The following is an 11,097-nucleotide window of genomic DNA, read 5'->3' as shown; positions in this document are numbered from 1 at the left end:
TCTTAATATCTAACATAATCCTAAATACATGTAGCAGGAACATAACAATTGCAAGCTGGAAGAGAACAACCAGACTGTTCTAAAGGAGCAGTTCTGGAGCTCCTTCAGGATATGTTTATTTCCTACCCAGTAGGCATAAATTCTTTAAGACCTTAACTGCTGCTATGACATCACTGTTGTACAAACAGTAAGCAAATAACTAAAGAATAAGCAATAAATTTAGTATTAGCCTACAGGAAATTGAGAGGCAAGCTGGCTTTAAAATGAGGACACATCAAAGGAACAATCTGAATGCCAAAATGATAACAAAATATGATTGACTTTATTTGTAAACAATAAAGAAGACACCCATTAAGGCTTTGAGTTTTCTCATTTGTGGAGGATTCAATCACTTTGGATTTAATAAAAAATATAACATATTTCCTCCTCAAACCACAGAATTTTCTTACTACAGAAAAAAAAATCTTCTGAAAATCTCCAGATAAACCCTTAAAAACTTAAGAAAGAAAAGTAAATTTAAGGCGGTTCCTCAGGAAATGCTTACTATCTTTAAAAAAAGAAAAAAAGAAAAAAAAGCACATCTTTCAAACATCCCACTGGAGCTCAGGAGAAGTTGGACTGCCCCTCATTAAGCGAGAACTGAGAGAACTCTATAAATTATAGAGCCTCTTCGAAACTGCTGCCCTTTCTGGTTCTTCCAAAGGGGGCTGACGTGTGAGTTGCTTGCTGCTCTGAGTGTAAGTACAGCTGAAGATAAAGAGCATTTCAGTGCCTCCTAATGGCTGAGGTGGCTGGCCTCTCTGAGTCCTGTGTCACTGGGATCACCAAGAGGACATGGCAGTCATGCTGAAGGAGGCCAGTTCTCCACTAGTTTGTCTATGGTTTTATTGTACTAGTCATCTGCTGACAGTGAGCCAACAGGGTACTTAGCCGCCCTCCTACCCCTCTTTTAAAATGCTGACGTTTCTGTCTTGGTCCATCATGACTGTTTTTAATATACAGAGGATGGGGCCCTTGACACTTGTCTGGATCCTCTGCATCCTTTATTATGAAAATCAGCAAAAAAGAATCACTAAGCCCCAGTACTTATTTTCAAAAGTCACATGCTGAGCCAGATTTATTTCCAGAGAAAGTATATGAGGAAAGCTGGAGTTATTTAGTATAACCTAGAAGACAGTTAGACATAAATAAGACAACCTTGTGTTCCAGGGAATATATTAGAACTGAAGAAAGAGGAGAAAACTGGTGTATCTCAGAGCATAAGACAAAGAGAGAGTAACCATTTGTAAGCTGTGCTTACCTGGCCTCTATGCTCTGCCCCCTACCCTTTCTCAGTTATACTGGCTATTGTGTCTGTAAAAAAGTTTTTTTTTTTAAGTTACATCACATCCCTATGCCATTAGAGATATAACAATAATTTTTGAGTCTCTCTTATTTATTATGTATTCTATGTCAGTTGAAAAAAAATCCAAACAAAAATTGTTTCAGAGTAGATATCAGAAATCAATCACAGAAGTTATTGTAGGCTCATAACTGCTCTACAATAAAGCATATTAAACCTCAAAAAAATTGGGATGATGGTTAAAAATCAAATATTTGGAAAGTCAAGAATGAAAAAAGAAGCTTAAACCTGTTTTATAATTATACACTGAGAGGGTGGTCTGGGTGGGAGGGTGGGAAATCTATGCTTTCAGGAAAACAATTTACTCAGCTGTGGAACCACCAAACTGAAATGTTTTAACCTTGAAGCCACTGCACAGTATCATTGGAGGGTACACATATATGTTTTAGAATTCCTTCTGAGACAAGTACAAGGTTATATATAATGCAGTTAATTGAATAACTAAACCATGCTGGTTCTGAAAATCAGATTTTGCCTCCATCTCAGTTTCTTTTTTTGTAAATTTCCTGAAGTAGGAGTTGTGCTCTTCATGGCGTTTCCTATCAGATGAGGACATAGATATCTACCAGAAGATTTCCCAAGGTGCTTACAGTTCCTACAAGGTAAGTGAGTCTGTTATAAAAATTTAAAGTACTACCGTTGGTAGAATACTGTGTTTGTGAGGTGGGGTGGGGCTGTGTGTGGGTCTTCCTTATGGCCTGTGTGAGGATGTTGTGGCCTGTTTTAACTTTCAGCCTCAGACTACATGTACACCTGTATACATGACTACATGTAGTTGATGTATAATGCAGTGTCTACAGTTATATGGCTAAAATTAATATGAAGGAGCACCTAAGGAGATCTAAGGGTAAAAAATAAATATTTAGTCAAGGTGATTCAACCCTGTCTGCATTGGTTTTGAGCACTTCTGTCTGAGATATGTGGACAAATAGTAGCTTATGGTCCCAAATGTCTGGCTGCATACAAGCCCAGGAAAAGGCATGCAACTGCAGAACATTGTGTAGGCTCTCAGCAGCTCTCCCCTGTCCCTTCCAGGCCTGCCACAGGGAGGGAAGGGTGGATGGGACTGCAGTGAAGGCCCTACCCAGCCTGTGAGCCATTAGTCTGACAGACTAGAAAGGACAGAGTAGTGGAAAGGACAGAATGAGGTGTTTGAACCTGTCAGGAGAAGAGGGGAAACAGATTTTTCTTTGGAAAAGAAAAAAGTTTTTTCTTTGTGTGAAAGCAGTAGGAGGACAGCAGTGTCCTGCTTGATAGTGCAGCAAGACAGTGGGCATTGACATAAGGCTGGTATAGAGCTTGTTAAGGTCATTTAGACAAACAGGAGCAAGAGTGTAAGTGAACTGAAAAGACAAAGGTAATAAATGAAACACAGAAGAAAATGCGAACAGAGATAGAGGAGAAAGGTAATATCTCAGTCTGACTTCTCTATTTCGCTGATTTGTAAGAAGGAAAACCTCAAATAATGCCTCACTCCCCCTTACATAAATCCTCACAGAAACAACTACACCAAGAGAATTTAAAATATAAAGCCAAGTATTCAGAGGTTAGGAAATGGCAGAAATGAGTTTGCTTGTGCAACTTTAATTCAGCTACTTTGTATGTTTGCTGTTTTCCTGTAATGTCAAAGCTAGTCTAACATTTTCTCAAGCTGGTCCCAGTCTAAAAGTCTTCTCTCATAAGCCTGAGCTGCAGATTTGTTAGTACATCCCCCAAGTATGTATGAAGAGTCATATTTTTCAAAGCTCAGTCTGCTGTAAACTGGACCAGACTGACAGAGGAACAGAAAAAGAATAAGTGAAAAAAGATATTGAGAATGTTTGTGGTCAAATTTCAATTTTGTACTTCACAGCATGAAGATGTTAGTGCTTCTCAAAGAAAATTTAGGCAAAATTTTCTGATATGAACAAAACAATGAACATGCTAGAACTTCATTCTCAGCAATCACTGAAATTCAGGTGCATGGAAACTCTGTAGAAGTAGTTGGAAGTTCCAAATGATCTATATGGAAAAATTTACAGAAATGCAGGATAATTTTATCCAACTATGACTCCTTCAACATTTTAGAAAAAGTCATGTCTAAGAAGGAAAACTCAAGCAGAAAATTAAGCAGTTTCTTCAAATATTCACAGAGAGATTCTATTGTTAGAACTTCTACAAAAAAAATTTAAAAATAAGTGATAAAGAGGAACTGCTAAAACCAGAAGCTAATTATTCTAAGGCAATCTCATATGCACTAGTAAATGAATACTTCATATACTAGAAGGTTTCAGACCCTGATAAATAATCTTAAAAATATTAACCTATTATTTCCAAAATAGGAATGATACAAAGAATGGATACAGAAATCATGGGTGATATTTGGCATTTATTAGGAGCTTTACAGGAAATCAAACTTGGTCTGGTTTTGTGGGATAGATCAAAAAGAAAAATGCCATATGATTGCTATGACTTAGTCTTTCTGAAAACACAGACCATATGGTCTATAATGTAAACTAATGTATGACTGAAGATTTTTTATAAGTATGTGGTTTCTTAGATGTGACCCACAAAGTACATGCTAGAAGAGATGGCTTTTTGCTTTCAAGCACAATTTTACCAAGAAAGGAATGTTCTTGGAGAGGTTTCAGATCCAGAATACCATTATCGTTACATTTCAAAACTCATAAGTAAAACTACACTGTTTTTTCAATATTTCCAGCAATTTCAGCTGAAATTATGCAAGCTATCTGCAAGGATTTGGGGAACCAAAGCTGACTAATTAATCTAGATAAACTTGGAGTAATTAGACGGAAATGACAAGCTGACATAATCAGTCTGCTGGCATAAACTGATTCTGCCTCTTCAATGGTCAGAAAAAACATGGGAGGGAACTGCAGCCACTGATAAAACTGACTGAAAAATGAAAGCATTACTCAGGGCTCAGTATCTTTAAAAGATTCCTGTATGGGTGTACTGCCACAGAGCTGTGTAGGAGATATGTGATCTATTTCTGGTGGTAAGACAATGAGACGTTGAAAGTGGGTGCCGGAAAACTAGCATTCTCTGGCAACAGGACAGAGTTAGAAATATTGGACCATAAGGCATCTCAGGGAATTATGTCATACAGTTGGTTTCAAAAACAAATCTAGTCCTAGTTTAAGAGTACCACATTTACTTGAATATAAGGCAACACGTAAGTTTCTTCATCTATTCTGGGAGAAAGAATGGTGAATTTAAATTCCTCCAAAATCTGTCCAGGCCCTCCAACCATTCTCCCACCTGATATGACAACGAAGATTTTTCTAGACAGATGAAAATGCAGACAGAAATGTTGGTCTAAGGAAGAAGATGCCATTTACTCTCCCCATCTTCCCTCTATTTCATTTATAAATTAAACACAGATCCAACAAGGGAAAATGAAGGAGAAGTGATCCCACTCACTGAAAGAAGCATGTGTGTGGGGAGAGATTTGTGATTAGACAGGAGAAAGGAGGGCAGGGAAAAGACATAAGAGAGTAGGAGGAAGGAAGAGACACGGAATAGCAGTGATGTACAAAAAGAACTGAGGAAAGAATTAAGTGCTAGCTCCCTCATCTTCAAGGGGAATATATATACTTGGCTTCCTTAAGGATTTTGGAATTCACACTCATCTGGAATTAAACCAAATGGCAGCTGATGGAAGGGAGCAGCACCTTGGAGGCAGTGGTGGCTGCATCCTCCAGCTACCTTCACCTCTCTCACATGGAGGCAGTGAGGGCTGCTGCCTGAGTCCTGTGATTACTCTTCAGTCATTGTTTCTTTTGATCCCAACACTTAGTTTGGAAGGCTGCTTTTGTCCCAGCTTCCTGAAGATCAGCAACCTTTGGATTGCTGGGAAAAGTTATTTGTAGCAAGTTTACACCCATTTGTTCTTTTGCCCTTTAATAGCTCTTTTGTTCCCTTGTTTGTGTTGTTCCTACCCAAAATATTTAGAAAGCATAATAGTATGTTGTTTCAGATTTTCATCTCATAGACCAAACAAGCCAATTTTTAATTCCCTACTTGCAAATAACAGCTCTCAGGTTCCCTAAACATCCTTACAGTTTCTCTCTGCTTTTGGTGCAACTATAGTTCCCTTTTTGGAATGTGTTGAACAATGAATTACAGATCAAACCTTTTCAGTGCTTTAGCCAATGAAATGGGATTTCCCTGTCTCTTGTATGAGAACATTTGCCTTTTCCATAGCAATATCATGATGGTGGTTCATAACCACTGCATGATAATACAGATAATGCATGGAGAATGCAAAAGTACAGTGTAAGGTTAATCAAAATGCAGACCTTTGTGGTGCTCCTTGCTTTTGCAGCTCTGTTCCAATGCTGTTCCAGGACTCTGGCCATGTCAGTATTCAGCCAGCTTGAGATCCAGAGGGCGCAGCCATCTGTTTTTTCCCATCTACAGGTATCCCACCAGGAGGTCCAACCCAACACTCCTTTCAGACGTATTGATACTGCTGCCAGTTTTATAGGTTTTGCTCCAGCTGGGGTGGCCACTTAGGGCATGGGTGTCAGAACAGGGTTTGGCAGCTCAGTCATTGGCTATATATGCCAAGAATATGTTGCTCTTAAGCTTTGCCTTGTCTGAAGCCATCAGTCTCTTTCGTTCGATGGTGGCATTTCTTACCAACCTTGCCAAGTCACAGGTGCTGACCTTCTCATGCTTCCTGTATCCTTTCAGCTCTGTTCCCCCACCCAGGATCTTAGCTGTCCCAGTACCCATATTTAATTACTTATAGAACAGCATGAAATGTATGTGGCATTTCACAAGTCAGTACAGACATTGTTGGTACGCCACACAGGGTTGTTCTGGAGATACTAGTTTTTCTTTTCCCCTGAATCTGTTCACACCTCTGGTTCTCATGTAAACATGCAATTCTTTCCCCTTGGGCTTGGTGTGTGTTTGGTTTCTTTTGTATTTTTATGTTCAGATTCATGGAGTTCTGTTTTTGCACCTATGCGGTGGGAAAACATCATACTTCATGCAAGCCCAATATCTGAACAAGTTGAAGGGCAGAGACAGATGGAGCCATCTCTGGGATATCTAAACAAAATACTTTGGACATCATGAAATACTAAAGCATTTTTATTAGCGTGAGAGCTTGAACTGAAAGAACAAAATTGATGCAATAGTTACTCATGTAGATTTAGCCCCTTAACTTCTTTGCTCTCGACCTGTCATTACTGCATGCAAAATGTCATGTGGGACTTTTAGAAGCTAATGAATCTAGGCTCCTAACTACTTGACATCAAGGAATATATTTATAAGCCTTGTTTTGTTTACATATGCATAGACTGAATTATTTTGATCATGGTCTCTTTCACTCTTATCGCTATTATCATATGGAAGAAACAACTGGTGTGGATCTTCATGTTTCCCTAAAGAGCAAAGAGAGGCATACAAACAGTTTTATGTCTAAAAGCCTGTAGCTCTCACCCGATTTTAGTGGAAAATGCATATTACTTCAGATGTTTCAAAGTTAAAATGTGAAGCACAAACAAAAAATGACAATGGCAGTCCAGAAAAGCAATGCAGCTTAACCATAACTGCATGTTTTAAGCATTGCCCACAACAAACCTCAGACTAATGCCACTGAGTCTAAAGCTAAATTTTTGTAGCTCTGCGCCTACACTTTAAACTATGAGGTTGCATGTGAGAAATGTGAAACTGAGGAAGCTGTTGTTTTCTCCCTTGTGAGGCAATCTGCCTAACACCTCACTGCTGCTCATAGGAATGATTCATGCTAGGTTTCTTGTGCTTATTTTTTGTTTTGAGAAGATTTCCCTTGCTATTTGTCATCTTCATCTTCACTCTTCCCATAGCTGATTACTTTTGTAGGTCAAAATGTTAAGGCAAGAAACTGTAAAACACGTGCATGTAGAAACTAAAATCACTTTTGAAAATGGCTGTTGTTACTCTGGGGAGATGAGATTGCTGTGTAAATCCGTTCACTATGTTTCATTCCAGCCTCTTTCTGGAATACACTTGGTCTCATGTAGTGGAGCTCTTAGCAGAGGACAAATTTGCTGTTAAAGGAACAGCTATGAACAGATCAGTCTGGGTTTTGTTGTGTTTTGGAGTGCCATAAATAACACATTTGTAAAGTCAGCCTTCCACTTTTACTTGGAGTTTGACATCTAGCACCTCATTGGTATGTCCCCACACGTTGCAATGAACGTTTGACATGCCTTTGGTGGCTACGACACTGCTTAAACAGGAAAATACCCAAAGTGCTCCTAGAAGTAGCGATTAGCTGAGATGCATGTTCTGTCTTTGGTATCCCAGGGCCATTGGCATTGTCGAGGAGTAATTACACCTAGTGTTTATATAGTCAGCAAAACTTGGAGAGTCGATGGAGATATTTGTTGAACCTGAGATGAGGTGGCTGCCCAGCAAGGTAGTGGGGTGTGCTGGAGCCTGGGCTGCTCTGCTGAAGTGGAAGCAGCAACACGTGTTGTCTACTTGCATGCTACTATTGAAGGACGGAGTGAGCCAGAGATACTATGGCCTGGCAAGCTCATGATGCTGGCTGTCTCTGTGCTGTACTACTAGCAGGGACGTGTCGGAAGGCACATTTTTGCGATGCAGTCAGAATGGCTGCCATGTTTCTTTCCTGTTTTGCTACCAAGGCTGCAGGGTCTGAAGTCTGAGAACCGAGTGCTAGGCAGGTGTCTCGGGAGCAGGACCAGGCACACTCGGAGCGCTGCGCCCGTCATTCCCAGGCCCGCGGCAGAGGGCTGACAAGCTGCTGCCGCCCGGGGCCGCGGAGCCCGCGGCTTCCCCGCGGCGGGCAGCTTGGCCCGGTTCTGCTCGGCGGCCCCAGCCCCGCGCCGCAGCGGTACTCGCGCGGCGCCGGCCCAGGGCGGCTCGGGCGCGCCCCGGCGGCCGGGGGCGGCGGCGGCGGGCGCGGCGCGGGCCCGAGCCCGAGCGCGGCGGCGGGCGCGCGCGGCGTTGCCGTGGAGACGGCGCCGCGGGGGGCGGGGGTGGGCGGCGGCGGCGGCGCCCCGGGGAGGCGCACGGAGGCGGCCGCGCGGCGCGGCGCCGGGCCCCGAGCCCTCCTTCGCCTCTCCCCCCGCCGCCATTCCCTATTATAGAAGCGCTTCCGGCGGCGTGGAGCACTCTGACATCATCCCCCGCACCCCAGTGACGTCAGCGCCGGGAGCGGTGTGTGACGCCGGTGCGTAGGGGAACGCGGTGACGTGTCCTATTTAAAGCTCCTCGGGCGGAGGATGGAGGCAGAGCGGGCAGGTGCCGCCGCGAGTAGGAGCGGGGCGGCCGCGCGCGGCGGGCTGTAGGGCGCCGGGCGCGGCGGGGCTGCGGGCGGGCGGGCGGGCGGGCGAGCGAGCGAGCGAGCGAGCGAGCGCGGCGCTTCCCGCGGCGGGAGCGGGACGGGGGCGCGGGCTCAGCGCGGCGGCGGCGGCTGCGCCTGCCCACCGCGAGAGGACGGGCGGGCGGCGGCGGCGGTGTGAGGCGGAGGCGGGGGCCGCGAGCGGGCACTGGAAGCGGCTCGGGGACGCCGGAGCAGCTGGGCACCGCCTGGCGCGGCGCTCCCTCCCTCCCGCCGTCCCACCGGCGGGGCTGAACCGCGGGCCCGCCGCAGAGGAGTGCGGGGCTCGGCGGCCCCTCCCGCCGGCCGTCGGTAGCGACCGACCCGCCGCGCCCCAGGACGATGCCCGCCCGCTCGCCGCAGGAGAAGGCGTGACGGCGAGCAGCGGACCCGCCGCCGCGGGAAGGAGGAGCGGCGCCCCGCGTCTCCGCAAGCGGGGGTGGGCGGGCGGGCGGATCGGGGGAGCGCGGCCCCCGGTGCCCGCGGGGACGCGCGGCCGCAGCCCGCCGCTCGCCGCCGCACGTCGGGATCCTGATGCCAGCGCCGGAGCAGCGGCTCGCTCTGCCTCCTCGGGAAGATGCCTCGGTGGCCGCCGCGCTGCCGGCGGGGGTGCTAGGGGGAGCGGCGGCGTGGAGCTCTGCGCGCACCGCCAGCCCCATCCCGCTCCGCCTCTGAGGCGCGCGGAGCCCTCGGCGGCCGCGCAGCTCCCGGCCAGAAGCGCCGCAGCCGGCCCGGCGCGGAGAAGGCGAGAGCCGCCCCGTCTGCCCGCAGCAGGGGACCCGCCAGCCCCCGGAGCCGCCGCCGCCCGCCGGGGCCCGGAGCCGCTGCCTGCGGGCGCCTAGCGCGGCCGGCGGCCATGGGAGCCCGGCCCGCGGGGGGCGCTGCCTAGGGCGCGGGCGGCCCCGCTCGGCCCGGCGGCTGCGAGCCGGCGGCGCGGCCCCCCGGGCCTGCGCGGCACAGCACGGCGAGCCCAGCGCAGCGGCCCGCCGCCACGGGGCTGCGGAGCTGCCGGCGCGGCGAGGCGCGGCGCGGCGAGGAGCGCCCCGGGGACGCGGCCCGCGCGGCACCGCCGGTGCCCGGCGCCGCCGGCCGCCATGGGGTAAGGATCTCGCGGGGCCGCCGGGCTCGGCGGGGCGCGCCGGGGGGCCGGGCGGGGGCAGCGGCAGCGGCTGCTCGGGCAGGTGCCGCCGGGCGCGCAGCAGAGGCCGGGGCTTCGGCGGCGGGGGGCAGCGCGCCCGTTGGGGCTGGCGGTGCGCGTAGAGCCGGTGCGAGGCGGCGGCGCGCCGCGTGCGGGCGCTGCGTGCGGGCGTGCGGAGGCTCTCCCCGCCGTAGCCGCAGCGCAACGCTGGGGGAGCCGCCGCGGCTTGCGGATCCCCGCCTGGGAGAGTTTTCCCCGGTCTCTTACGGATGGGCAGCCCGGAAGCACCTGCTTTTGCTCGGTGTGACATGGTGAAACTTTGGAGCAGCGAAGACTTGCTTTAGCTCTTGTGGAGTCTTCGGTGAATATAAAATAAATGTGCGAATTCCTCAGTATAGTGAGGAAGGCTTCTGTTACAGAAACCTGCTTCATAGCAGGTCCCCTAGGTAACCTGGGTCTTCCATTTGAGGTTCTAAAAAAACCAAGAATGGAGAAATTTTTTTTAAAGAAAACTCATTGCATCTCATTTACTAGATATCAGAGTGACTTAGATACCCGTGAAAACTTCCCACCGTTGTATTCTTAGTGATTTTCATAGTGAGTTCATGAAACAAACCCTTCTGCCGTGCTTGCCTGATAACCCCTGAATGGAATGGAAACTCATCCATATTCAAAAGCAGCAGAAACCCAGTCATGATTTGGCTGACTACAAGGTGGAGGCAGGTCCTCAATGTATTAAAGTCTCAGAAATTGTTAAGAAATTGTTATTACATTATTCATATAAACACATGCTTCAAAGTTTAAAATTTGCAACATGTCTTTTTGGTCGTTCAGGAATTTTTCACATTAGTACACTGATCTGGAAGTGAAAATTTTCTTTTTTTCCTCCTCAGAAGCTATTAAAGAGACTTTGATTTCTCAAAGTATTAACTTTCTTAATTACAGGGCAACAAGAGCTGGGTCCTTGGCTCCATCCTAGTCACCAGGGCACACCATACAAGATGTAGGATGGAATAACTTCTTAGGCTAACTCTTTTTCTCCTGTTGTCTCCTCTTCCATACAAAAAAAAAACCAAAAAAAAAACAAAACAAAAAAACCCAAAAACCCCACAAAATAAGCCCAAGCTGTTCTTAGCTTGCAGCTGTCTACATGGAGACAATATTCAAGAAAGTGATAATGCGGCATTTCAAAAGCCTAATGAGAGTATAGTA

At 47.4% G+C, this 11,097-nt stretch overlaps 1 protein-coding gene across 4 annotated transcripts in view; it reads left to right on the top strand.

The window, feature by feature from the left end:
• Positions 1–8,410: 8,410 nt before the first annotated feature.
• LOC135325074 (homer protein homolog 1) overlaps positions 8,411–11,097 on the top strand; it is a 94,247-nt gene continuing 91,560 nt past the window's right edge. Inside the window, exon 1 of one of the 4 annotated variants that reach the window (XM_064502542.1) lies at positions 8,411–8,597. Coding sequence is in view for 2 of the 4 variants with exons in the window: in XM_064502541.1 (XP_064358611.1) it covers positions 9,842–9,846 (5 nt within the window). In the remaining 2 variants the exon portion in view is untranslated. Of the gene's footprint in view, positions 8,598–8,649; positions 8,669–8,819; positions 9,847–11,097 lie in introns of those variants that run through there. The other 3 variants (XM_064502543.1, XM_064502541.1, XM_064502540.1) reach the window with 3 other exon arrangements.

The sequence above is a fragment of the Dromaius novaehollandiae genome, chromosome Z (assembly GCF_036370855.1).
Source record: "Dromaius novaehollandiae isolate bDroNov1 chromosome Z, bDroNov1.hap1, whole genome shotgun sequence".
Taxonomy (NCBI): domain Eukaryota; kingdom Metazoa; phylum Chordata; class Aves; order Casuariiformes; family Dromaiidae; genus Dromaius; species Dromaius novaehollandiae.
The sequence above is the reverse complement of the archived record's forward strand: the minus strand, read 5'-3'. Positions and strand labels throughout refer to the sequence as shown.